The sequence below is a fragment of the Budorcas taxicolor genome, chromosome 23 (assembly GCF_023091745.1).
Source record: "Budorcas taxicolor isolate Tak-1 chromosome 23, Takin1.1, whole genome shotgun sequence".
In the NCBI taxonomy this organism is placed as follows: domain Eukaryota; kingdom Metazoa; phylum Chordata; class Mammalia; order Artiodactyla; family Bovidae; genus Budorcas; species Budorcas taxicolor.
Window position 1 is genome coordinate 25,324,965 of NC_068932.1, and position 27,762 is coordinate 25,352,726.

At 41.3% G+C, this 27,762-nt stretch overlaps 1 protein-coding gene across 1 annotated transcript in view; it reads left to right on the top strand.

Annotated features, from left to right (window-relative positions):
• The window catches only part of SORCS3 (sortilin related VPS10 domain containing receptor 3), a 650,006-nt gene that overhangs the window by 528,572 nt on the left and 93,672 nt on the right, over positions 1 to 27,762 (top strand). The window contains exons 9-13 of the mRNA XM_052660938.1: positions 170 to 349; positions 11,630 to 11,776; positions 13,382 to 13,484; positions 18,705 to 18,781; positions 22,015 to 22,106. Coding sequence (XP_052516898.1) covers positions 170 to 349; positions 11,630 to 11,776; positions 13,382 to 13,484; positions 18,705 to 18,781; positions 22,015 to 22,106 — 599 coding nt within the window. The remainder of the gene's footprint in view (positions 1 to 169; positions 350 to 11,629; positions 11,777 to 13,381; positions 13,485 to 18,704; positions 18,782 to 22,014; positions 22,107 to 27,762) is intronic.

Below are 27,762 nucleotides of genomic sequence, written 5' to 3' on the forward strand. Positions count from 1 at the left end.
ATCACGAAGCTCATAATTTATAGCCTTGGCCCGACACAGAATTGTTTCACATTGCCTGTAACTCAAGCTTTTCCTCAGCCATTTCATAAGTCATGGTAATTACTGTGGGTCCCAGTGGGCATGGTGATATGGAGATCTGCTGCCTTACGGGCTTTCCATCTTCTTCCAGGACATGCACATCATCAGCACCAATGAGAACCAAGTGTTTGCAGCGGTCCAGGAGTGGAACCAGAATGACACGTACAACCTCTACATCTCAGACGCACGCGGAGTCTCCTTCACGCTGGCCATGGAGAGCATTAAGAGCAGCCGAGGTCTGATGGGAAACATCATTATTGAATTGTATGAGGTATGTAGCCAACATTATCCTGCACTTGAATCTGCCTCTCTTTTTCATGAGTTCTAACAATATGAACACAAGCATTGGAGTCATAAAGTTCTGAGTTCAGATATCAGCTGTGTGTGTACTTAGCCGTTGTGATTTGGGGCAAGGGACTTAACTTCTCTGTGCCTCAATTCCCTCACCTGTAAAATGGGGATAAGACATCTATCTAATAAAATTATTGTGAGAATGAGGGGTAATGTTTCTAAAGCACCTTGTGTGGTAGTTGACTCAATAAGCCTTCAACAAATGGTAGCTAGAGTCGATGTCTTAAATATAGCATGATTGTAGCCAGAAGTGAAGGTATTTCACATCAGTGATCTCTTAAGTACCCTTTTCAAATCTGTGCTTCTTTCTATGAAGTCTAGGTGGAGGGATTAGTACTATTTGTATGCTTTAAATTATTTGGAAAATCATGTTTTATGAGCAACTTTATAAGAGAAGAAAGCAAATATCAGTGGTAGGAGTGAAGGTTCCTCTAAAATGCCACCAGATGCCAACACCTATGTATGGGAAAGAACTGATCTTGACTTAACACTGAAATTTTCTTATTTTTAATATGATAACCTTCATTGGGTTTATATCTATCTATCTATAGATATACATATATACACACACACCAGTTAAAGAATAATTTATCTAGGAAACCAAGTGACTCCATTTAGAGACTATATTAAGAAAGCAACCTAATTGTTTCAGTAACCCTAATGATATATTGTGTGTCTGTACTTCTAGTAACAATGTATGTGACCTTTCTCAGTGAAAGTACTTGACTGACTACTTCAACTAGATGGATTGATTTTAGCAAAGTAGGTATGTCTCATTATCTCCAACATTTACTAGTAACTTGTGGTCAGACCCCTAAATACTGTGCTGGTGGAGGTCATTCATTCACAGTTGTCTCTTGGGGGTGGTAGCTGCAGATTGCTTGCAGAAGCTACTTCCATGTGAGTTTTCCCCTTTGAGAAGTGGGAGTGGCTGTCAAAGCAGAGAGGTGGGTGCATGGACTTCTGCTTTACAGTGGTCTCTTCTGAGCTTCTCATGTCAAAGTTCCAGGATCCCCTACTCTGGTGTCTAACTTGGTTGCTCATTTACTAACAGTGATGGAAATATATAAGATCCCAATTATTTTACAAGGTAGAAGGAGGATTGCAAAAAGGCATGGGGTGAATGGAAGTATATAAAAAGAAGGAGAGACATGAATGTCAGGGAAGAAATACCCTGATTTTCTAGGAAGTAGACTGGTGCTGAAATAATTCACTTAACAACAAGATTCCAGCCTGGGAAATGACCTAGATTTCTTCCCAAAGTTGTAAAGACCCCACTAGAGATGACTAAAGAGTGTAAATGGCTTTGAGAAGCTTACATTTTCATGCCTCTAACCACACTAGGAGGCAGAACTATACCTTTGTTATTGTGCAGTAAGTCGCATCTGTGGGAAGGTCTGGATGAATGTTCCCAGGATGGAGGCCATTCCTGTTTGCACAAGTAAGCCTGTAGAGGTAAGAGGATTATTCATGCTCCTGTGGTCAGAGCCCATTCAGAGAGGTAGACGTTGCTGCAGATGACCTTTAGTTGTGAAATCCGTTTCTCAGACTCTGCTGATATGGTATGGAGTGCATTTTGCCTCTGTGCTGTTCCTTTTCCTTAAAAAAAAAAAAAAAAAAAAAAGGGTTCCTGAAATTCCTTGGTCATGTAGAACAATGAGACATTCTGCTCTGGAGTATGAATCAAAATGAAGAATGTGCCAAGATACATGTGATTTTTTTTTTTTTCTTTAATCTTGCTGAAGTTGGTCTTATTGAGGGGGAAAAAATTACATGGTGTCATTGCGTTCACATAGAAGCAAGATATATCAGGCAAGGTAACTTCTCTAGAGCCAATTCTGTTGTCCCTGTTCTTCCTTCATTTTTATCAGGGTTGATTGTATCCCTGTATTGTGTTCAAGTCCATGAGGAAAGCAGGAAAGACAAGGGTCCTTCCCCTCAGGGAGCTTGCAATCTAGTTTTTTGGGCTTTGAAGGGGTCCATAAATGAATTTCCTCTTCTTCCTGCCCAAGAGTGAAAACAATTGAGATAGAAGCAAAAGGTGAGACCAAAGGAGATCAGATACCAGCTTTATTGCCTTTAAAAGCATGAAGGAGGAAGTGTTCTTGGTAATACTGCTCCCCAGAATTGAACTCATCCATCCAGTCTCAGGCAGAAACTGTGAATCAAGAGCTCTCTTATGGAAGCCTGTCTTCATAACACCACAACCTTGTGATACAGAGGATGTGATCTCTGCAAGCAGATTATAAGAACAGTTGAGTTAGGGATGCATTGCGCCTGCCCAGTTCTTTTTCTCAATGTTACTGATCTGACTATCAATACATTTGCTCTCAGGAGGAAGAAAGGAAGAAGTGGAATGTCAAGAATGACAGAAGCCAAGAGTTAGAGAGATGGTATAAATTTTTAAGTCCGTGAGCTGGCCAGTCTAATTGTGTAGAATAGATGGTTGTCAGGTACAAGAATGAATGCTGGATAAGAAGTTGGGGTTCAGATTCTAAAAGGCTTTTAATACCAAGGGAATAAATTGTATCTTGACACTATCTGGACCGTGACCATATTGAAGATTTTTATAGGGTGATCCTGTTTTGCACCTGGATATGCATTCTGTGATTTGGAGATAAAGCTCAATTTAATTGGTCTTTAGGGATCATTAGACTTTAACTTTCTTCACTGGAGATTCTCATAGAAACTGAGATTGTGTACCATATGGCCAGTTAACAAAGAGACTATAATTTTTGTGGACTCTAGATGCCCTTGAGTAATACAGCTGGAAAAAAACAGCATGCTTTTACATTCAATTTCAGTTAAATTAACACACTTTTGTGAAGTGTATTTTGTTTGATGAGGCTGGTGCATGAGACCATCTACTGGAAAGATGTAAGTGACTCTAATAGGGTTGTGATCATGGTCCAATTTGTATTAGAGGTATAATTCCTGTATGTTATAGAATTACTGTAAGAGTAAAACTAATTCTAATTTGATGAATCTGGGGAGTCTTGCAGATGAGTTGGCTTAAATGATGAATTGTTAGAGCATGAGAGTAAGGCATGGCTGAGTCCCAGCATGAGAAGAGAACCAGAGTCTGATGAGTAGAGGTCCATTTTATTAGAATGTGAGATGACCTTGGAAAATAATGGGGATAAAAATTTAAAGATGCTAGGAAAGAGCTTGACTAAAGAGTTGGACATTTATTCTCCAGGCTACTATATCTCTGTTTTCTCTTTACATCTAGCAGATAAATATATGCATGACTTAGTCTCTGTGCCAAGTTTAATTCAAAGATTTATATTCTAGTGTAACAGGGTATCCCATCTGTTCTTCCTTGTCTAAGATGCGCATAGTTAACACAGATGTGAAGTGGCTTGAGCTGCCCATGGCCACTTGGAGCTACTGGTGTATCATTCTGTCTTCTACGTGAACCTCTTCTTGGCATTGGAAAGGGAACAAAGAAAGTAAGAATTTATTTGAGAAATTTACCTTCTAGTCTTTGGAGCTAAGAGACCCTGGAGACCAATGGGGATCAATCTCACCCAACTCCGTAAACTCTAAAGGGAAATATTGTTCATTTCCTGGTCTGTTGGAGCAGTTTACTGCTAAAGAGGGACTCTTGTCCACTCCCTGCCTCAGAGTGCAGTATTGGCATGGCTGTAATTGTACAATCAGGGGAGAAAATGCTTCTTGAAGGCCAAATAATAATCCCTTCTTTAAGATGACAGAGCCCATTCCATCCAAGGTTGATGCTGGCAATCAGTGTAGCTCATTAGGTGTGTTCACCATTACTCTTATGACACTCTTTCCATGTAGAGTTCTGTTGTTGTTTTTTCATTTCTCTAAATATAAACTGTGTTTCTTCTTAGATGTTCTCCATTGATAAATCCAGTTACAAATATTATTTCCAACAGTCTCAATTGTATTATGGAGACATGCTTTGAGCTGCTGCATTTTCTTCAGTATTTTCCAACTTGTAAATCTGTACAGTAATAATGATGGTATACCAAATAATTCCTTAAATGCCCTCGTTGAATGAATATATAACACAAGTTACACAGGCATTTTTACAATCAAGAAAAAAGAAGTAAAAAAGAAACAGGTGAAATTAATTATAATGTTAAATGTTATTTAACTAAAAACCTAAAATACTATCATTTAAGTACATACTTAATATGAAAAATTACTAATGAAATATTTTATATTTTTGTTATACCAAGTCTATAATATCCTGGGTGCATTTTACACTTCCCAAGCATCTCAATTCATATGCTAAATTTTCAGCATAAATACTTCATCAGCATTTTCATGTCATAAAATTTATAGCAGAAAAGGTAGATTCACATACCCTGGTGATTCCAAACATATTTAGAAGTTTGCCAGTAACTGAATCCGATATCAGTTTTAAATTTATATTTAAACTGGTTAAAATTAAATAAAACTAAAAGTCAGTTTCTCAGTCCTACTGGCCACATTTCAAGTGTTCAGGAGCCCTATGGGGCTAGTGGCTATGGTATTGGACAGCATAACTCTTAATTATATATATATATATATATATATATATATATATATATATATATGTATACTTTTTCTTATTTATCTGTTATAGCATCTCCATGTGGTTGATATTATTCCCTGTTGTGCCTGTGAGAGTACAAAGATGTAGAGAACTTGGTAACTTGACTCGGGTCACACAGCTAGTAAAAGGGAGAAGCTATCTGTGAACCAACTTATGTCCATTTGACCCAAAAGTTCAGCCTCTTCCTATTACACATTTTTTTTTCACATTCATTTTTTTAAATTGAGGGATATTTCATGTGCAGTAAAATTTAACCTTTCTGGTTCTATGAGTCTTAACAGAGGTATGTGCATCTACCACCATAATCAAGACATAGAACACTGAATATATGGGATATTGTCCCTAAACATTCCCCCTTATGGCCCTTTTGTGATCACTCTCCCATCCAAAGTCACTGGCAAGCCGATATGATTTCTCTCCCTCCAGTTTTGCCTTTTCTCCATTTTCATATGAATGAAATTGTGCAGTAGGGAGTCTTTTGAGTCTAGCTTCTTTCACTTATTATTTTGAGATCCACCCATGTTATTGAGTATCAGGAGATGTTCCTTTCTTTCTATTGCTGCGTAGCACTGCATTGCCTGCGTGTATTCTTGTTTGTTCATTCATTTGCCAGTTGAATGTTATTTGCCAGTTATTCAGGTTGTTTCCAGATCTGTGTGACTATGAATGAAATGTCTGTAAACACTCATGTGAACATAAGTTTTTGTTCCTCATGGATAAATACCTAGAAGTAGAATTGCTAGGTCCAATGTGTGTGTTTGTTGTTGTTCAGTTGCTAAGTCATGTCTAACTATGGACTCCTCTGTCCTTCGCTGTCTCCCAGAGTTTGCTCAAGTTCATGTCCATTGAGTCGGTGATGATATCTAACCATCTTATCATCTGCTGCTTCCTTCTCCTTTTGCATTCATTCTTTCCCAGCATCAGGCTCTTCCCCAATGAGTCAGCTCTTCACATCAGGTAGCCAAAGTATTGGAGCTTCAACCTTAGCAACCGTTCTTCCAATGAATATTCAGGATTGATTTCTTTTAGGATTGTCTGGTTTGATCTCCAAGGGACTCTCAAAAAATGTGTTTATGTTTATAAAAAGCCACCAAGCCATTTCTTAACTGGCAATGTCATTTTGTTCTCCACCAGAGATGAAAACAAGTTCTAGCTGCTTCACATCTTTACCAATATTTGGTATTATCAGGTGCGTGTGTGCATGTGGGGGCGGGGAGGTGGGGAGTGTGTGGCATACGTGTGTGTTTAGACATTCTTTTAGAGGCCTAGTGGTACTTTGTTAGTTCTGTTTAGATTTCCTAATGACTAATTATATCTTGACCTCACTATACTTGGTTGGATGGATAAAACGAAACTCTGAGCCACCCTTAGTGTTCTGGCCTCTTTGCCCGTATTATTGACATTTCATTGCTTTCCTTGTCCCCAGTGACTGCCTTCCACCCACTGCCTTATCTTGACCTTACATTACCCTTCTTTGGACAGATGGACAACTACTTATAGACTCCATGGGGACACTTTACCCAAACTAATCTTCTTCAGCTCCTCACCACAGGTCCAACTCTAGGGACAGCCCGAGGCACGCCATGATAATTGCTTTTCTCAGCAGAACCCTGATTTCCTTGTCCTGAGGGCCCAGGGGAGTGAGCGACAGATGAGCATGCCACCTGGACTCAGTGCTCTGCCAAGGGGCTGCTGTCAGTGTCCCTTTGCACCTCAGATTGATTCCCAGGGGGAAAGTGGGTCATGCAGGTCTGAGATCTTTTATCAATATGACCCTCTTCTGTGGGGACTACCGCAAGCTGGTACCTTTCTCCTTGAGCTCTCGAGGCCAACAGCAGCAGCTATGCTTCTGATTTCAAACCACAGTGGACTATAGCATGTTTAAGTTTATCAGATTCTAAATGCTTCCTTGAATGGAGAAGCTAAAATGTGTGTCTTATTCTCCAATTTCTTTATACTGCATGTAGTGAAGGCAAGTAGTGTTTCATGGAACTTTTGCTTTGGATATATATATATATATATATGTAGCTACATGTGTACACATATATGCATATATGGTTATGAGTCTACTAGGTGGCAACAAAAATGGATTTTATACTTGGTCTGTGCTTGAAAAGTTTGAAAGCTATTGGCCTAGGATACAGAAAGCAAAGCGCCCTCCAAACTTGCAGCCCATTTATTCAAGAGACGGAGCCTAAAAGCAATTCAGCAGCAATGATGGGGCTTAGAGGAATCCAAATACAAATGGAAAGTGTTCCTTTTTTCCCCAGAAAAGACTGAGATTTCTTGGGCATTATGTGCAGCTGCAGGAGGAACACCCTCAGAGATGCATCTGGGTTCCCTCAAAATCTCTCCTTTCTGTATCTTTTCAGTCTCCATTCTCATGATTTTGCTCCCAGACTAAGTGAGGCACACAGAAAATACCCACCTGAGGGGTGGGGTTCTTAGGGGAGAACTGCTAATGTAATACTGGCGTATATTTCCCGAGCGTGCTTATCCAGAAGAGCACAAGAAGCTGCAGAGTGGCTAGCAATGCATGCTAGAATGCGTCAAACTAGGAGGCAGGGCGTGCAGGTGGCAGACAAGAGGCTGGTTCTGACCTATTGATGTTCTAGAAATTAGACAGCAAGGCCCCCGGTGCACAATGGAGAGGGGCAACTGGCATGAGAGAGAGATGGCGTTATTAACCGGTAATACACCAGAAAAAGTACCAGCCCTGCATCTAAAGGGAATAACAAACGCCTCCACTAGGCAGAAGGTTCTAAGGAAACTCAGATTCGATTCCCTGTGAGGAATTATCAGTAACTGGGTTTGAGACAGACACCTTTGTAGTTGGTTTTAAAGACTGAGGTGATCGCAGAGCCTCACAGACCTTGGATGAGTATATGAGGTACCAGCCTTCCTGAAATGACACTGTCTCTGAGCAGCTAAGGCAGGGAGGGTACCACTGGGAAAGGGCGAAACGCTGACACCACTGTCCCTCACCCCACCCTGGCTTCTGTCCTTTCCCATCCTCTGTTCACAATAGGATTCTAATCAATTCCATCCTTGGCCCTTTGTCAAATTCCCCTAGTGATGTCCTTCCCAGTCTGTTCTCCTCCAGACATGCTCTGTTCATTTTTTGTTATTTATTTATTTTGTGTTTGGGTTGGCATTCTTTATTCTCTTTCAAGGCCAGTCAGGTTACTTTAAAAAAAAAAAAAAAAGCACTTCTCATTTCATCAGCTAAATTATGTCATTAAAAATCAAACAAACAAACAAAAAAACCAGAAGAGCTACTTCTATGAAAGTCTTTCCCTTTGCTCCCACTGGGATCCTCTCAGAACTGCAATACACCTCAATTCACGATGACCCTCAAAGAATGGGGGTAGGTATGAATACAATGAAAATATCGAGATGTCTGAGTGTTATCTAGAGAACATGCTGAAGTGTTGTTTATATGTATCTAAACAATTTGAATTACCTTTCCTTTGGAACTTAAATGGAAAGTCAAGACAACACAGATTGCTGTCATTCTAAATATCTCTTCTTATTGCTCAGATGTGGGCAGAGGAGTAATAAAAGTGAGTCAGATCTGTGCTTACTCTTGAACCATTCTGGATGATAAATCTCACTCTGTAGCTACTTGTGTTGTGGTGATGCTCTTTTTTCTTCAGAATATCAAAGATATGCAAATCCCAACACATGGGGAACTTGGGCAAGAGTGTCTACATTATCTGTGGTATCCTTTGCCAACCAACGGAGGAAAAAAAGAAAGGGAAGGTTTTATTCCACCTTTTTAAAAGTGACAATTGGCTGAGACTGAAGATAAAATAAGAATTATCCAAAGTCCACAGTGAACTGGCATCACAGCCAATGATAGGGGCCAGGTCACCAAGCTGGGTCATCTGAAACAGAAAACATCTCGGTTCAGTTCAGTCACTCAGTCATGTCCAACTCTTTGCAACTCCATGGACCGCAGTACACCAGGCTCCCTGTCCATCACTAACTCCCAGAGTTTACTCAAACTCATGTCCATTGAGTCAGTGATGCCATCCAACCATCTCATCCTCTGTCATCCCCTTCTCCTCCCACCTTCAATCTTTTCCAGCATCAGGGTCTTTTCCAACGAGTCAGTTCTTTGCATCTGGTGGCCGAAGTATTGGAGTTTCAGCTTCAGCATCAGTCCTTCCAATAAATATTCAGGACTGATTTCCTTTAGGATGGACTGGTTGGATCTCCTTGCAGTCCAAGGGATTCTTGAGAGTCTTCTCCAACACCATAGTTCATAAGCATCAATTCTTTAGTGCTCAGCTTTCTTTATAGTCCAACTCTCACATCCATACATGACTATTGGAAAAATCATAGTTTGACTAGATGGACCTTTGTTGGCAAGGTAATGTTTCTGCTTTTTAATATGCTGTCTAGGTTGGTCATAAATTTTCTTCCAAGGAGCAAGTGTCTTTTAATTTCATAGCTGCAATCACCATCTACAGGGATTTTGGAGCCAAAGAATGCTCAAACTGCTGTACGATTGCACTCTTCTCACACACTAGTAAAGCAATGCTCAAAATTCTCCAAGCCAGGCTTCAGCAATATGTGAATTGTGAATTTCCAGATATTCAAGCTGGTTTTAGAAAAGGCAGAGGAACCAGAGATCAAATTGCCAACATCCACTGGATCATGAAAAAGCAAGAAAGTTCCAGAAAAACATCTATTTCTGCTTTATTGACTATGCCAAAGCCTTTGACTGTGTGGATCACAATAAACTGTGGAAAATTCTGAAAGAGACGAGAATACCAGATTACCTGACCTGCCTCTTGAGAAACCTATATGCAGGTCAGGAAGCAACAGTTAGAACTGGACATGGAACAACAGACTGGTTCCAAATAGGAAAAGGAGTACGTCAAGGCTGTATATTGTCACCCTGCTTATTTAACTTCTATGCAGAGTACATCTTGAGAAACGCTGGACTGGAAGAAACACAAGCTGGAATCAAGATTGCCGGGAGAAATATCAATAACCTCAGATATGCAGATGACACCACCCTGATGGCAGAAAGTGAGGCAGAACTGAAGAGCCTCTCTATGAAAGTGAAAGAAGAGTGAAAAGGTTGACTTAAAACTCAACATTCAGAAAACGAAGATCATGGCATCTGTTCGCATCACTTCATGGCAAATAGAAGGGGAAACAGTGGATACAGTTGCTGACTTTAATTTTCTGGGCTCCCAAATCACTGCAGATGGTGACTGCAGCCATGAAATTAAAAGACGCTTACTCCTTGGAAGCAAAGTTATGACCAACCTAGACAGCATATTAAAAAGCAGAGACACTACTTTGCCAATAAAGGTCCGTCTAGTCAAAGGTATGGTTTTTCCAGTAGTCATGAATGGATGTGAGAGTTGGACTATAAAGAAGGCTGAGCGCTAAAGAATTGATGCTTTTGAACTGTGGTGTTGGAGAAGACTCTTGAGAGTCCCTTGGACTGCAAGGAGATCCAACCAGTCCATCCTAAAGGAGATCAGTCTTGGGTGTTCATTGGAGGGACTGATGCTGAAGCTGAAACTCCAATACTTTGGCCACCTGATGAGAAAAGCTGACTCATTGGAAAAGACCCTGATGCTGGGAAAGATTGAGGACAGGAGGAGAAGGGGACGACAGAAGATGAAATGCCTGGATGGCATCACCGACTCGATGGACATGGGTTTGGGTGGACTCCAAGAGTTGGTGATGGACAGGGAGGCCTGGTGTGGTGCAGTTCATGGGGTCACAAAGAGTCAGACACACCTGAGCGACTGAACTGCAGTGAACAATATTTCAGGTGTACATAAAAGTGATTCAATTATATATATATATATGTGTGTGTGTGTATATATATATATAATACACACATATGTATATATATATGAGTGTGTGTGTGTGTATTCTTTTTCAGATTCTTTTCCATTATTATAAGTTATTGTAAGATACTGTATATACTTCTTGGTGCTATGCAGCAGATCTTTCTTTATCTATCTTTCTTTATCTATTTTATATATAGTAGTATATGTTGATTAGCTCAAATGTTCTCTAGGGTAACTACTTCGGTTGTTATCAGCTACTCCCACCCCAGAGGAAATTTTGGTAGTTAATTAAGGATAAATAAATTAATTAAGGGTAAAGTCCTCTGAACAAAGTACAGAGATGTGTAGAGTGGGGCAAAGAAGATGAGTAAGAGGAGGATGGAATATCTGGTTTGTGGCGGGAAGTGGTTGAGGGAATTGGGGGGTTGTGTGGAGGCCAGCAGCTGCTGCTGCTGCCAAGTCGCTTCAGTCGTGTCCGACTCTGTGAAACTCCATAGATGGCAGCCCACCAGGCTCCTCTGTCCCTGGGATTCTCCAGGCAAGAATAATGAGCTTGAACTTCTCCTGTAGACCATGTGGAATATGACGTTTCTCACCGTGCTCCTCCCCTTTTCCTCTTGTGCACTTCAACACACTGTGGACAATCCTGGGGCATTTCTCCCTGCTGCTGCTGCTGCTGCTGCTGCTGCTGCTGCTGTCGCTTCAGTCGTGTCTGATTCTGTGCGATTCCATAGACGGCCTCCCTACGCTTCTCCAAAACTATCAGCATTTTGGCCCAACATGGTTTTCCATCTCTCTCCCTTTTTCCTAGGTAGCCGGTATCAAAGGGATATTCCTGGCAAACAAGAAGGTGGATGACCAGGTGAAGACATACATCACCTACAACAAAGGCAGGGATTGGCGCCTCCTGCAAGCTCCAGATATGGACCTGAGAGGGAACCCAGTACACTGCCTGCTGGTCAGTGTCCTGGTCTCATGTGAGACCACAGGGCAGACTACTTACCTGGGGATGCTCCATCAGGGGCCTTATTCTACCAAAGAGGCCTTAGGAATGTTCCTGGTGCTGGACAGGGATTTCCTACAACTCCTAGGGTATTGATCAGACTGCCATATCATCTGGATGGAAAGTTCAGTTGGATTCTACAAGCTTTTACTTGAGAATATACTATGTGCTACAACTTCTAGTAAGAGAAAGACGCATAAGAGAAAGCCTGTGCCCAAGGGTCCCAGGCAGATCTCAGTAGTGATAAATACCTATTAGCTGATACTGATATGATACCATTTGATAAGTGCTTGAAAATGGGCAAGGTAAGTAAAAGTTGCATTAGAAGCCCAAGAAATGCAGGCTGGTATGTCCACATGGACAAGAGTTAATCTCTCAGCATTCCTAGGGTTCCAGCTCTATGGGATATTGACATAGGCACATAGAGGATCTAATGTATAAGACATTATCTCTGTTCTCAGGGGCTGCAACATCAAATGAGAAGGGAAGACAGATCATTAACAGTGAAATTCACAACCCTCATTGCCCACTTAAAGAGGACATATGTGAGAAACACTTCGACAGTCCCAGAAATGATTATGTTTCCCCTTCGCAAAAAAATTTGCTTTTCACTACTTACTGAATATTCCGGACATGATGTTAAAAACTGGGAGTATGGTGGTAAATAGGATTAACATGGCCTTTTCCTTTTGCAGTTTTCAGTCCAGCTCCATGTTTTTGGCTTGGGGTACTAGGAAGCTCAGAGACATATGCCTGCCTGTGTCCAAGAACTGGTCACAGCAAGAACTCCCCCCTCCCTAAACCTTACCCATGGACTCATCTTATTTTATTAACCTAATTTTCTCCTTTCTCAAATTTCACAATTTTTAAATATATTTTTTTTATTATGTGTCCACATCTCTCTAAATCCCTAATCCTTTTAAAGAAACTCAACTAGGGATAAATAAGTAAAGAAGACAAACTTATACAAGTTTCAGATAATGGCTTCAGACATTTTAAGTGAAATTCAAAGTAAAATTATAAACAGGAACCAAACCCATGAAGCAGAAAGAGGGCCCATCTGATTGAAGAAGAGGGTAGAGAGTCAAGGCTGTCTCTCTTGACTCCCCCTCCACTGCTCCCAGTGGCCCCACAGAGCTCCAAGAAGCAGAGTGTGATGGCCACGGTCAAAGATGGGAGAAGGTCAGCGTCATCCTGTGGGCTGGACGGAATGGTCAGGAGCCTTCATGAGGCTGACCATGAACTGGACCTTGATAGACAGAGTGGGAATGGGAAAGGGAGGGGAAGCATACAATTGTGGTGGGAGCAGGGACAGGAAGGGGCCCATGGATGGTGCTCAGGGCAGGTTCTGATGTGATTCTATCATCTGTTCAAGGAGAGATGACTCCTGCCCCAGGTCATCTCTTGGGGCAGTGAGTCAGTGACTCACACCTAACCCTCGCTGCTCCTGGAAGGTTGGCACCTGTGAGCCCTGTATCTGGTGGGGCAGGGATGCATGTCAGGAGCACCCTGACAGGAATGAAGTTCCCAGGAATGAAACCACTTTCTTCTCCATTTTAGCCTTTCTGCTCCCTACACCTACACTTGCAGATCTCCGAAAATCCATATTCCTCAGGAAGAATCTCCAGCAAGGAGACAGCTCCAGGGCTTGTGGTGGCTACAGGTAAGGAAGACTGAGCTTCTTCCCTGCTGAGGGCTTCTGGCATATGTCATGACCTCTTTGTAATCATTTGAGCATCAGATAAAAGCTGTGGGCATTCATCCCAGAAAACAGGCAGAATTTGTGGAACTGCAAGGCCAATCTAATAACCCAGGCAAAGAGCTCCAGAACCTTGTAACTCTTGGTAAATGCAACATTTCACGTGGTCATAGGGCAGTCCCCCGTGTTAGCTAGAGGCCAGAGTTCCTTTTCAAGTCATCTGACTGATCAGAAAGGTTGTTTATAGGTGTAATAGGGAATTCTCACTTTAAGAAAACGTGATATATGAACTTCTTAGCTCACCAAGTATAAGTTGGGGTAGTTTTCTCTTTGCACAGAGGATTCTTTACAAGAAGTTTCACCCCAGAGCTGTTTTTAATCAGGAGGTCTCTGGTGCGTGTAAAGGTTTGTTTACACATGATTAACCACTTGGCTGAGGGCCTGGGGGAAAGGGCAGAAAAACTCCAGGTTGCATTGTTGGAACCACTGTCCACTGAACATCAATCAGAAATGAAGATAAAACAACTCCGAGATGAAAATAAAAGTCTCCTGGGGAAAATGCTCTGATTAGCATGCATTTGATTTCCATGCACCTTTTCAGGAATACATTAATGGCATAAAGCGAAGCAGGCCTCTAATCTTCGAAGTTAGAGCTGTGGTATGAGGCAGTTTTTTTTTCTAATGAAAGTAGATAAATTCACAGAGACTTGTCGAGATGGTAAACTCATCAACCTGAAGCTCCAGGCCCTGGAGTTACTGCTCTGCTAGCCATGACTTCCTTCTCCAACCCTTCAACTGCATGAAGTTTTAAACACCACCAGTGACCATCCGCTCGAATTGGGGTGACAGCTAGCATAGCCTTCTGAAGATACCTCAGTCAACTCTCCATGCATAGAGACTGGATCCACCATATTTAACACCACTGGCTTCAGGGAGCCCAGCACAGTGAGTGTGGAAGGCAGGCTCTGGTACTATGTTCCTGATAGGGGGAGTGACCCCCACACTCCATCACCCATGCCTGTTAGGCCTCCCAACTGTGGGACTGCTATACCTTGCCTCTCCTCCAGGCCTATAGGAGGCCGTGGACTGGAGTGGAAGGAACACTGGAGAACAGTAATCAATAATAAAAGTTACAGAGCACTGACTTTGGGTTCCCTGTGGGATAGAGTGGAAAGGGAGGTGGCAGGGGGGTTCAGTAGGCAGGGAACACATGTATGCCCATGGCTGATTCATGTTGATGTGTGGCAGAGGCCATCACAATATTGTAAAGTAATTATCCTCCAATGGAAATAAATTGTAAAAAAGGGAAAAAATAATAATAAAAGTGATCATTATGTAAATACTAACTATGTAGCCAGGATTGCCTTATGTGGCTTAACCACTCTAAACATTGGTGTTTTCATTGACAGTGGGAAAAATAGTACTGACATAACGGAACTGGAGTATTAAACAAAGTGATGGGTTTCAAGTGTTCAGAATAGTACCTAGGAGATATTGAATGCTCAATACATGATACCTTTTATAATATCATCATTAATGTTACAGAAATCTAGAACTGCTCTTATGCACCAGAAGAACATGATGTGTGCACCTCTTTCAATAGAATCCACAAATGACGTGCATACAGTGTGCATCTCCAGAATGAATGAACGCACTTAGGAACTCTGTAGGCCTGCTTTCCAAGCTGAGCTGACACCTATGAGCCTTAAGAATTCGGTCAAGTTCTTTAACCTCTGTGCTTCATTTTCCTTATCTGCAAATCAACTTATCTTCCCCTGCCTTGTGAGGGTGTTGTAAGAATTAGAGATTGGAGAGTGTGCCTACAAGATCCTGCTGAGGGCTCAGAGCATAGTCAGGAGGGTTACGTGTGGCCGTTATCACCTACGACCATCTAAATTACTCTAAGTCTTTATGAGCTAACATATAGACAGTCAAGACTGGATTCTGAAACTTCTTTTGCCCATGTGCATGCGAATTTACTAATATCTCCCCTTTATAACTCTTGTAACTTTGCATAGTGCACTGAGAGGGGCATAACACAGCTGACAAGATCCTCATGAAAAGCCGGTACTGGGTCACTGACAGATGCCTCCTTATTCCCAGCTTCTCCTTACCCTGCTTGCCTGTTCTCCCTGAAGGTCGTCTCACTATCGGAAAAATAATGAACTTAGCCGAGGATGCCTTCCGTGGTCTGGATGGACCTGTCTCTCCAGAACCCTCTTCCAGATCCATGCGTGTCCCCTGCCTGCAGGTGTCAGTGGCCCTGGCCCCTCTCATCTTCACTCCTCACTGCCTGCTCCTGTCTCCCACTGAGACCAGGGGGCGGGGAAGCTGCATGGATGACAGTGCCTGCTGGGATTCATCTCTTAGGCCTGTTGAGGCCACCTCTGAAGGCAGATGGAGTTCCAGTCTGGAGAGTTTGGCAATTGTTTTTTAGCAGCAGAAGCACCAGAGTACTAAGTATCCTTACACTGTGGTTTCAAGCTGGTCCTCGAGACCGTACATCCTCCCAGGCCCTTAAGGTGTACAGAGCACTTTCCTGCTGTGACTGCAAATGGCCCTACGATGTAGATTTATGGGTGAAGAAGTGGAGGGCAGGAGGAACAGGTACCTTGCCCTCACTCACACTCCCTCTGCCTCCAACTCTAGTCCATCCAGTAGCCATTCGGCCAGACCTAGTCCCGAGCCCCTTCACCTGCCAGCCCCACAGCCACTCCAGGCTCCCTGCCATGCTTCCTGTACACTGTGAATGTTCATACCCTTATGTTCTCCCCTCCATGGAGGTGCTTTCCTGTATTGTCTGCATCCTCTTCCATTTAATTACCCTGAGTGGACATCAGTGGTGGTGAGAGAAGCGTCTGTAATCTCAGAGCATGTTAAAATTCTCCCCCTGTCTGTGTCTCTGTCTCTCTCTCTCTCTTTTCCGGGAGTGTCTAAATAAAGCCTTGGGAGAAAGGTACCTTGGGAGGACATGAGGCTAAAAGCATGTTGTTGACAGCTGCCCAGATGGGCAACAGAACCCATGTGATTGACCAGCTAAGCTGTTGTTGTGAGGAGCTCCCTGTTTTCCACGGCTCTCCCCGTTTCTCCCTCCTATCACACCACTCCAAGGGGGAGCACCTGCCTCTTCCTCTCACCTGGCCTGGGGGCTCCCTGGGAGCCCTCCTCCAGCTTCACTTTAACCAGTGGGGCACAGCATTCAGATCTTCCTTCTCTTACACCATAATCCAGACTCTCCCTCTCAGAAGTTTCCTTCCTATAGGTCCAGTTGGGGACTGAATGGGTTCAAAGATCAAGCCATCCTGGACGCCCCTTTTCTGTCCTTTCCTCTGGGAACTGACTTTTGGTCTCTGTGATCAGTAACGTTTCTTTCAGGGATCCTTTCAATTGACCCAAGATATTTCTAAAACAAGCTTCACTGGGAGCCTTGGATTCTCATCATCACCATACCTCCAAAATCAATCTCATTGAGCTTTGCTAGAGAGGTTTAAGTTATAGGCAGAACCAGCTCCTAAAGAGGATGTAACAGACGCTAAGCCCTGACAGGGCTGGCAGATTCTAGCTCTTGGGGGACTAGACACCTGCCTCCCTGTGTCTCTACCACCCTCGGTAGATGTTACTAATCAATCGCCAAACTCTATTCTATTGAAACCAAACATGGGCTCAGAATCTTTAGCACAGTGCTCCGGGTGGCCATGATTAAAGGACAAGTTGACATTCTCTGTCGTGTCCCTCTTTACTTTCTTCATTTCTGTGTCTTCCAAAACCTGGATCTGAAGAGCTGAATTCCAGATTCTAGACATAGTTCCTCAGAACTGTTCACCATGCCGCTCCCCACTCCACTGGTACTGACTGCCTGAGCCCTGAGCCCTAGGGTTATTTTTGGAAGTCTGAGTGTCAAAACAAGTTGGCTAGCTGTGTGCTCCCTGATGCTGATGTGAGCTTGACAAGCTGTAGCCTGGGTTTAATTTCTCATTTTGAAGCATTAAATGTCAGGAGCTCAATTAACATTTTCATTATTGCATTTTTATTGTGCTCTTATTTAGGCTACAGATGTGTGGGAGCTAACATTCCCTTCCTGCTATTTTTAAAGAAAAAATATCAGCCTCAATGATAAATTCTTACATGTTTAGGGCACTTTCCTGCTTCTAAAGACCTCCCCAAATGCACATCAGCATCGTGACATAATTCAATCACGTGTTTCCTCATTCATCTGTTGTACAATTATTTGTTCAGCAGCTTCTCTTTAAAGTTTGGGACATTTGTTCTGGGACCAAAGGGTTTGTGGGTAAACTTGGGCAATATGGGTAGGCTAGAAAATCTTAACTACTTTCTTGTTTATACAAATATAACCACAAAGTGATGCAAAGGGAAGAAAAAGAAGGGGGCAGGGAAAAGGTGTGAAGGAATAAGACAGGAATTGTGGTCAGCCCAGGTGTGATCCAGGTGACTTCTCCTACCATGCTTGATGACCATGGCTTAGTTGCTAAGTCGCTAAGTCTTGCGACCCCATGGACTGTAGCCCACCAGGCTCCTCTGTCCATGGGATCCTCCAGGTGAGAATATTGAAATGGGTTGCCATTTCCTTCTCCAGGTACTTGACGACCATGGTCTGCTGAATATTGTCCTCTTCTTCTGGAAACTCTATCACTTTGGTTACATATTCTGTACTATTGGTTTATTCAATGGCCTGGCACACAAGAAATATTTTGACAGGTTTAACTTGGAAACAGATACACATATGGCACACACACACACACACACACACACATATACATACACATACACCAGTTTTTCTTAACATAAAATTACATATGAGAAGGAAGGTGTTCCTAGGCTAGCATAATTGTTTACTCTTCTGATCTTTGCCATCATCAAGATCAATTTTGGAGAGACTAATGATATACAGAATGAATAGTTCAAGAGATCCAAGCTAATCAATATTTGGTCTTTGGGTGTTGCCTTTTAAACAGGCATCCCTCTTGTATTATTTATTTATTTGTTGTTTTCCATGTTAGGTTTTCTTCCTGCTGGGGTTTTGATATGACACCAAGAAAAAACTACATAAATATATTCTAAACATTACTTGGAAAACCTTTACTCTCTGCTACCCCTTTCCTCAACCCCAAGCAGATGTAATCTGTAAAGTGCCTGACATTTTCAAATAATCTGCTTCTGTTTTAGGCAACATTGGTCCGGAGCTCTCATATACTGACATCAGTGTATTCATCTCTTCTGATGGGGGCAACACATGGAGACAGGTAACTGAGAGATTTGGGAACAGAGAAGAGATATTTAGGGCAAATTCTGCCAATATTTCTCTTATCTATGGATTCTCAGGCTCATTGTGACTTTTTATTTGTAAAAAAAAAAAAAAATTAAAGCAGCAATTCTGTTTGGTCAATGTAGCTGGAAGAATCGATGAGCAATGGGGAAAAATGGGAAGAGCTGGGCAAGGAATAAGAAGAACTGGGGTTTCCCTAGTTTGTTCATTCTTTCATTCAGCAAATGGTATGGAACAGTCACCAGATGCTAATTACCATGCCTGTGTGAGGGGATACAGTCAATAAAACCATTTTGTATCATTAATGCACCACAGGATCTTGGCAAGCAGGTCTCTTTACCTTTCTAGGTCTGTTCCTTTATCTACAAGGTTAGTGAAGTGAAGTCACTCAGTCGTGTCCGACTCTGTGACCCCGTGGACCGTAGCCTACCGAGCTCCTCTGTCCATGGGATTCTCCAGGCAAGAATACTGGAGTGGGTTGCCATTTCCTTCTCCAGGGGATCTTCCCGACCCAGGGATCGGGAAGGCATTGGAGGCAGACGCTTTAACCTCTGAGCCACCAGGGAAGCTATCTACAAGGTTAAGGGTATAGAATACTAAGACCAGCAAAGCCACGGAAGTGGCTTAAGCCATCTGTGATGCCTTAAGTAATATGTGGGCCCAACCTTAGTTAAGGATGAGACTGCTTAATAGATATATGACATATGAAAAATTAATTCAATTTTACAAACATTTTTGCTTGTAGTGCTGTCCAATAGAACTTTCAGCAATAAGGAAAATGTTCTGTATATATACTGTCCTTTGTGTTTGTTGCACACTTGAAATATGGCTAGGGTGACAGAGGAGCGAATTTTTAATTTTATTTTAATCAATTTAAATTTAAATTGTCTCTTGTAGCTACTATATTGGACAACTCAGACTTATACAGTGTCAACTAGGTGTCAGGTATAAACCTGATGAGGCCATTGAATACTTTTCAGTCCCTTTTCCCATGGAGCTCAAAATTAAGTAGAGGAAACAGGTTCATAAATAACTGTAGTTAGACTGTGTTATTTTAGTGTCATTGTTAGCTTGCAGAGAAACGGGAGGAATTAATTTTACTTGGGCAAACTGGGAAAGACTTCACGAGAAAAGTTGACATTTTCCTAAACCTTAAAATGAGAAGGTTTCTATCTGAGGAAGAAAGAGGATGAGTATTGAATGTCTTAATGATGAAGATGAAGCAACTATCTGAAATCTACTTGCACAACTTTCTGTTTGGGTCCCTTAGTGAAGATTATTATCACCATCACCAACATCATCATCATTACCACCCCCATTGCCATCACTTCCACTACTACCACTTATCCAAAAAAAAAAAAATTAAAAAAAGTTACCAAGGACATACTAGACACGACCCCTATATTAACTACCATAAGGCCTACTCCAGAGAATAAATTAAGATTCCTGCCCACAAGGGAATCAGCTGGATGAGGAACAGACACATAAATAAGAACGTACTTTCAAAACATAAGATATTCTCTTATAAGTGCCAAATGGGGTAGAAACTGGAACGTAAGTTCTTCTGGTCCAGAAATTCACAACAGACAAAATATTGTCTTTGGATACAAGGACTAGCTCACCTGGCCAGGTGGCCACTGCAACATTCCTTCCTTGTGTTGTCACTACTTGGGTTTCCTTGTCTCTTTTCCCAAACAGCTAAGCATTCCAGCTTCCACTACAGTTCTGAACAGGGCAAGAGTTAGAAGTGGCCAGAAAAATATTTGAGAGAGAATAGTATGAAGAAAAATAACTTTTTTCTTTTCCTCAGTACTGAGAATCGTCTTGTAGTCCTTACTCTCAGACTTTGATCCAGCGCTTCTATTCATAGAGTCCACTTTTCAACTCAGACTCAGAGTCTATGTTTATATCTGGAATATAAAAACCAATAATCTTTAAGTCTTCTGTGCATGAAAGCTCAGCATTAGTGGGGACATTTAAAGGTAAATATGAGAAAGAAAACCAGTTGAAAGGCTTAGGCCCGAGAGTCCATTTCCTTTTCTCTATGGTGTTCTCTGAGTCATATTTACAGGGGACACTATTCCTCCTATCCCCTCCTTTTTAACTCTGCTTATATCTTTTTACCCCTTCTAGTACGTCTCACTTAACCCACCACCCCAGCCTCTCCATCCAGCTTGTAAGAACTGGAGGAATTCTCTAATTCCACTTTTCTCTAGAAGATCTAGAGGAAAGAACTTGTTCTCTGGTGGAGAAAATTTTTTCTGTCTTAGGTTGAAGACTTCAAAGTCATAAATTATAGAAGTGTTGCTGTATGCGGGGTTAGGTCTGAGCTAAGGCTCTGAGACTTGCATCATCTTAGGTGCTTAGTAAATGCTTATGCAGATAGATGGATGGATCACTGAATAAATTGATGAGTGAGTGGAAGGATTGATAGGTAATAGACAAAAGAATGAGTCAAAGAATGAGTAACTCTGCACCTCAGAAAGCATGGTGTCTCATTGAACATTTAGTGTAAGGATCCCCAAGCACTAAACTTAAATCTTCATTCAACTAGCATGAGAACTTAGGATGTGGTGACTAAGTCTGAGAACTCAGTTATCATGTAGACTTTAATGTCTCCATATCTAAAAGGGATTGTCTTTTAAGTTCCTAGAAAGTTTATAACCCTAATATGATACATCACCTACTCAGTGAACATGAGTTTGAGCAAACTCTGGGAGACGGTGAAGTATAGGGAAGCCTGGCGTGCTGCAGTCCATGGGGTCATAAAGAGTCTGACATGACTGAATGAGACACAGACCATTTATAAATTAGCAAATGTCTTATTTGAAAAGATGAGAAAGAGAAAGCTGACTAGTAACATACTCAGATGAAAAAGTTTTTTGAAGCTATGTTTTCCATTGGGTTATCTAGTTGAGCATGGGTCTTGTTGCCTGAATTTCTTGTGGCACACTGACTCACAGTACTAGGGGAAAGAACCCTGGAAATGCCATTTGAGTGGATTTAGGGACAGTTGACAGTTATTTGTTCTCTGCTAGCCCATTTTTTCATCTATTAAATGGGGATGACCTCGCTTGTCACACTTCTTGATAAGATTGTTGGAAGGCTCAGAATCTAGATGAAACAATGTATGTGAAAAACTTTGTAAACTTTCAAGCACCATGCAAATGTAAGGTGTTGCTATGATCGTTATTGTTGTTGTTGTTCCAGATCTTTGATGAAGAGTACAATGTCTGGTTCCTAGACTGGGGTGGCGCCCTCGTGGCCATGAAACACACACCTCTGCCAGTCAGGCATTTGTGGTAAGGACAGCTTCCTACCCTATTAATGAAAAACTCTTCAGTGGAAAATATTAGGACAAGTTGTTATGCATGGTTTTATACCCATTTCTTCATCTATTTCTTTATCCACCCCTTCATTTAATGTACATTACATCATCCAACTCTTAGATAACAGTAGTAGACCAGATGATTTAGATGAGGAAGTATAATGAATAATATTAAAATGCAAACATATTAAATACATTACTCAGCTACACAGCTAGTACCTGGCAGCACCAAGTTGGGTTTCTGTCATCAATATGCTTCTCTTTTACCTGCTAATTTTCCAGATACTTTAATAAGCACACAGAGTGTTATTACATGGTCTTTGTCCTCTGGGAGATCATAATCAAGATATGGAGTTTAGATTGTCCACATATTATCATAAATCTAAGCAATGCCTGCACAAGGATGCTGACTCTGTGCATTGCTGGAATCCTGAGGCTGGATGGAGCCCCCATACCCCCAGTGTGTGAGCAGGGGTGGGGGTCTTCATACCATAGGTGGCATGAGGGCTGATCCTTGAAGAAAGGATGCCATGAGCAGGAGTAGAAGTGATGGGAGGAAAGCCAAGGGACAAGAAAACTCTGACCAAGCCTGGAATTCAGGAGACATAGGGAGTGCTCTGAAGATTGTATTTGGTTGAAATCAAGAAAGTGAGTAAGTAAGGATGGTAGGATTCAGAAGAACTAAAGCACAAGTTTAAGGCATTTGGGTAGAATCCATAGGTAATTCCGTCTAGTACCAAGACCTCTCTCTCTGTAGTAGGAAGAGCTCACTCTGTTGAGGACTGAGGAGGGCTTACACTTCTAGAGAAGACAGCTTGACTCTTAAGTTCATCAAGTTATTTTTTTTAACCAAGAAAAGTAACATCTCTTAGCCCTTATCATTGTATTCTAAGCATTGCTATCCAACTTGGGAAAATTATTTAATGTTCACTCAGGAAAATGTGACAGGATCACATGTTGCTTCTCAAAGTCATTAATGCAAAGTTTGATATTTCCCTTATTCCATGAAATATATTTTTTGTTGGGAAAATATTTATAGAGCTCAGAAAAAAAAATAGCTACATTCCTATTGAATTTTCTCTTATAATAGTAATGATAATATTACCCCAATTTGTTCACTTTGTTCACTTCAATTTACAAAATATTAAAGATGATTGTTCAAACTAAGCTCTTGAAACAAAATCTTTTTCCATTTAGAGGATGTTGATACTGTCGTAAATGCTACAAATATTTCCCTAAAGTTAGTTACCACCCATGGTGTCTGCTTACTTGTCTACTAATGAATGCCCTTCTCTGAAATAGTCCTTGTAATGGTTAAATGCCAGCTACTGAGTGTGTCAGCAGACAACAGTGGCACTTAGCTCGTTCAAGAATTCTTTGCACTCCTCTTTAAAAGCTGAGTGAGTGTTTTGTAAGGGCCTGAGCTTATCATTATCATCAATATTTCCTTATAAACTTCTTGACTTTGTCTCTGGCTGGCTTATGAGTTGCAAGTTTGTGAAACTCAAATGCAATTTCTTCATCACCAGTAGCTTCTAATTAAGTTACAACCTTCAAGGTAAACAAATAGCTTATTTTAAGTGGAAGAAAGGTTAAGTAATCAGTTCATTGTTCTTTTCTGTAGTAGGTCTCAGACTGACATTATTTTTGGCAGCATACACAGATGTATATCTATTTGCATAAGAAAAAGACATTGGCCTACCCACTCTCCTGCAAGGGTATAGTGGCTCTCAAATTTAAATAATAGCTATATCACCTTTCAGAAAAAAATGGAGCAATAATTGAAAAGCTGGGGAAACTTTAGCTCAGCTAACAAGGCATGCTGTTTCCTATAAATTGAAATGATAGGTAGCTAGATATGCATGAAGACAAAACAGCATACAAATGAACCCATCCATTTGTGACTGTGTACACTTAGATCCATTGAGATTAGAATTTAAGTGCTATTTCAGGTAAGCCCTCCATCCGGTATTATTAGTATTACCTTTATACCTTAGAAGCTTTAGAGTGAAATGAATAATAGAGCCCCATGGAATGCAATGCTCTAATGAAAACTTATAATAGAGTTACTTACCAGTGGGTAGACAGCTGCTGCTGCTGCTAAGTTGCTTCAGTCATGTCCGACTCTGTGCGACCCCATAGATGGCAGCCCACCAGGCTCCTCTGTCTCTGGGATTCTCTAGGCAAGAACACTGGAGTGAGTTGCCATTTCCTTCTCCAAGGCATGAAAGTGAAAAGTGAACGTGAAGTTGCTCAGTCATGTCCGATTCTTAGCAACCCCATGGACTGCCGCCTACCAGGCTCCTCCGTCCATGGGATTTTCCAGGCAAGAGTACTGGAGTGGGGTGCCATTGCCTTCTCCAATGGGTAGACAGGGATCCTCCTATTTGCTTAGCCCTGACAAACTGTCAGTGTCTCCTTTCAACAGAATGTTCTTGGAAACTGAAAACAAAACAGCACCTGGCCATTTTTGTTCCTTTGCTCTTCTATAAGTGGTTATGAGCACTGGCGTTTTTGTTCAGAGAAACATTCACACGAAAACAATAGTTCCAACCAGTGTGTGCCTCTGAGAAGTGAAAGTGCATGTGCTGTTCTTAAGGACTCCCGTGTAGCTTCATTGCCATCACCTCAAGCGTTTGGGATAATGTAAAATGGAGCAATACACCTAACCCAAGGGAGGAACATTGATCATCGATGACCATTATAACTCTTTCTCTGTGCTTGAGTATTCAGGGGAGGACTCTGATTGTTGTTGAAAGATTTTATTCCTTTTAGCGGCTCTCATCTCAGTATGATAAAGTCACCAATGCATGGCGTTAGGAAGGGTCTTGAGGAGACATAGTACAGCAGATATCTCTCTGACAACACAGAGCTGACCAGCTTACAGATGGATGCCCACCTTGTACATCAGCTTTAGTTGTTAGAAAGTTAGCTTTGTGCTGAACAGTAATGAATCTACTTGCAATTTCTGTCTGTCAGTCCTTGTTTTGCTGCCCAGACCTATGCAGAGTAACTCTGTTCCAGAAATGGGTGTGAATTTTAGAGTCCTACACTTGGAAAGGACCGAAAGAGATGGCTCTGTCTAGGCTTTCTAAGTTGTGGAAAGTGATCAGATATGCAATTCAAGACTGATTCCAGGCATTTGTTCATTTATTTCTCACATATTCATTGAGCCTATACTATTTCTCCAGGATTAGTGTAGGGGTTGGGATATGCCAAAGGACAAGACAGAATACTCATTTTGTTGTTGTTGTTGTTCATATATTTGACTTTCTTTTTAAGAACAATTATGAGAATACAAGTCTTTTCTACCTTATTCTATCTGTATTTTTAAACTGATATTTTCACACATCTATCCACATTCTAATTTCATTTGCAGACATTACCCCTTTTCTGTAGGCAACAATTATTTTTGTGTGCTGAACTATTTGGATCTTTCTTACTTAAAAAGTTAAAAGGTGATGGTAAATTATTCAGCTCTTATTCTTCTTTCCCTTAAGCTTGATTCAATTCATAGAACCTGTTTCTAGAACAACTTGTTTCTTAACTTTAATCACATTGATTGTCAGTTTTCTACAATGATTGAAACTGAACATAGTGTTTAGGATCTGGTGAAAGGATAATTTCTTCTCTTGCGTATGCTAGCTGTCTGTGAACACATCCTAGACTCACAATGACTTGATTATCACAAAAGTGACCTTGCTGGAAAATATTTATCTTGTGATTGACAATCACCTAAGTTTCTTTCTTTTTTTTTTTCAGCTTGAGCTTCTCATGAGAGTTATTGTTTTTCCTTTCTCTGGCTATGGGAATCTTTGCCTTTTTTTTTTTTTTTTTTAAATGAAGTATTCTGCTTTAAGTTGGTCTTATCTTATAAGTGACAGCCAATTCTACATCCCTGGCTTTGATCTCTCTCCATAAATCTGGATGCATCCATCCAAAGGACTTCTTGACAGTGTTATAGCATGGAAATCCAAAGCACATCTCAGCCTAGGTGGACTGAGCAGAAACAAACAAAACAACAGAAAGCTTTGCTTCTCCTATTCTTCCCATTTCCCTACCTCAGTTGCTTAACCCCCCAAATTCATGTTGTCTGTGATTTCTTTTTGTTCAAGCAAAAGCCTATTGATTTTATCTGTAAAAATATCCTAAAGTCTTATTGACTTTACCTGTAAGAATAGCCTCAATCTCTCCATCTCTTTCTGTATCCACTATTATAACCTCTGTCCAAGCCCCTTCTCTTACTTGGCCTCTTACAATTACCACACCTCCCCTTAGCCCCAACACACCCCCACACACCCCCACCCCCTGCCCACACACACACACTGATTCATCTCCCTACATCCTGTTTGGGCCCTGACAGTCCACTCACCACAAAGGAATCAAAGTTATCTTGTAATGGTTAAATCAGATCCTCTCTTCGCATTTCAATTTGAAAGCAAAGTCATTTGTAATCTGCCCCAGCCTTATTTTCTTGACTCCATTTCCTCCTGTCAAGCCCTCTTCCACTAATCTACAACTACCTACTGGCCTTCTATTCTTCATTTTACACCAGATCTGCCCTCCAGAATGGCTCTCACCTTGATCTTTGCATAGCAAATTCCTTATTATCATTCAGATCTCAGTTTAAATGTCACCTCCTCAGAGAGGACTTTCTTAAATTTTCAATGCAAAGTAGCTTCACTCCCTATCATATCACTCTATTTTAACTGTCTTTATGACACTTATTTTTAACATATTTTTAGCCCATTTATCTACATGTTGTTTGTCTCCTCAAACTAGAATATAATTCCAGTGAAACTAGGGCATTTCTTGTTCACTGCTTATCCCTGCACATAGGCTTCTGCCAGACCAGGCACATAATTAAATATTTATAGGTGAATTCTATGTTTTATAGTCCTGTCTTGTCACTATTTAGAGGTCAGTGGTAACTTTACTCTTTTCTCCCTGGTACTGGTGATCTTATCATTTCAGCTTTACCTGTACGCCTAAAAGAATTCCCAGTTCCTTTGTCTTGCCCATTAATGAGCTACAAATTGGGAAGGAGAAGGTGGGTCCTGTGGGGTTACCATTCAATATAGTTACTTCAGAACATTAAAAGCTCCTAATTATCTGAAAGAATAGCTCTCACAAATGGCAGACCCAAATTTCTGATACTCAAGAGATTAATTTTTATAATGTTGTATTTTGTGGATTTTCTTTAGGAGTTTTGGTTTTAATAATTACCTCAGTTTGAGAAATTTGGGTGCTAGAAATTACTGATCTCAGAAAGTCACTTGAATGGCACAAACTTGGGCTTCCTAGTGATACACAGACTGTAAATTATAGTCACAGCATTCATCCCTCAGCCTGGCCCTGGAGGTTTTCTCCTTGTTTATGCTCAATTTGCATCATCTATAGACTTTGGTTATTGTCTAGGTTAGTCTTCCCACTTGGATGTTGGCATTTCCTAGTTTCTTTGGCTGATCCTATCCTTCCATTTAATCCATGCTTTTGCTCCTTCATGTAGATTCAGTTCACGCAGCATGCTTTTATTTTCCAACAACCTATTTCTTCACCTTGGGCTTAGTTTTTCTTTGGAAGTTCCATCTCAGAACTCAGAGCTCAGAAGGCTGTGAATGGTCCCTCTG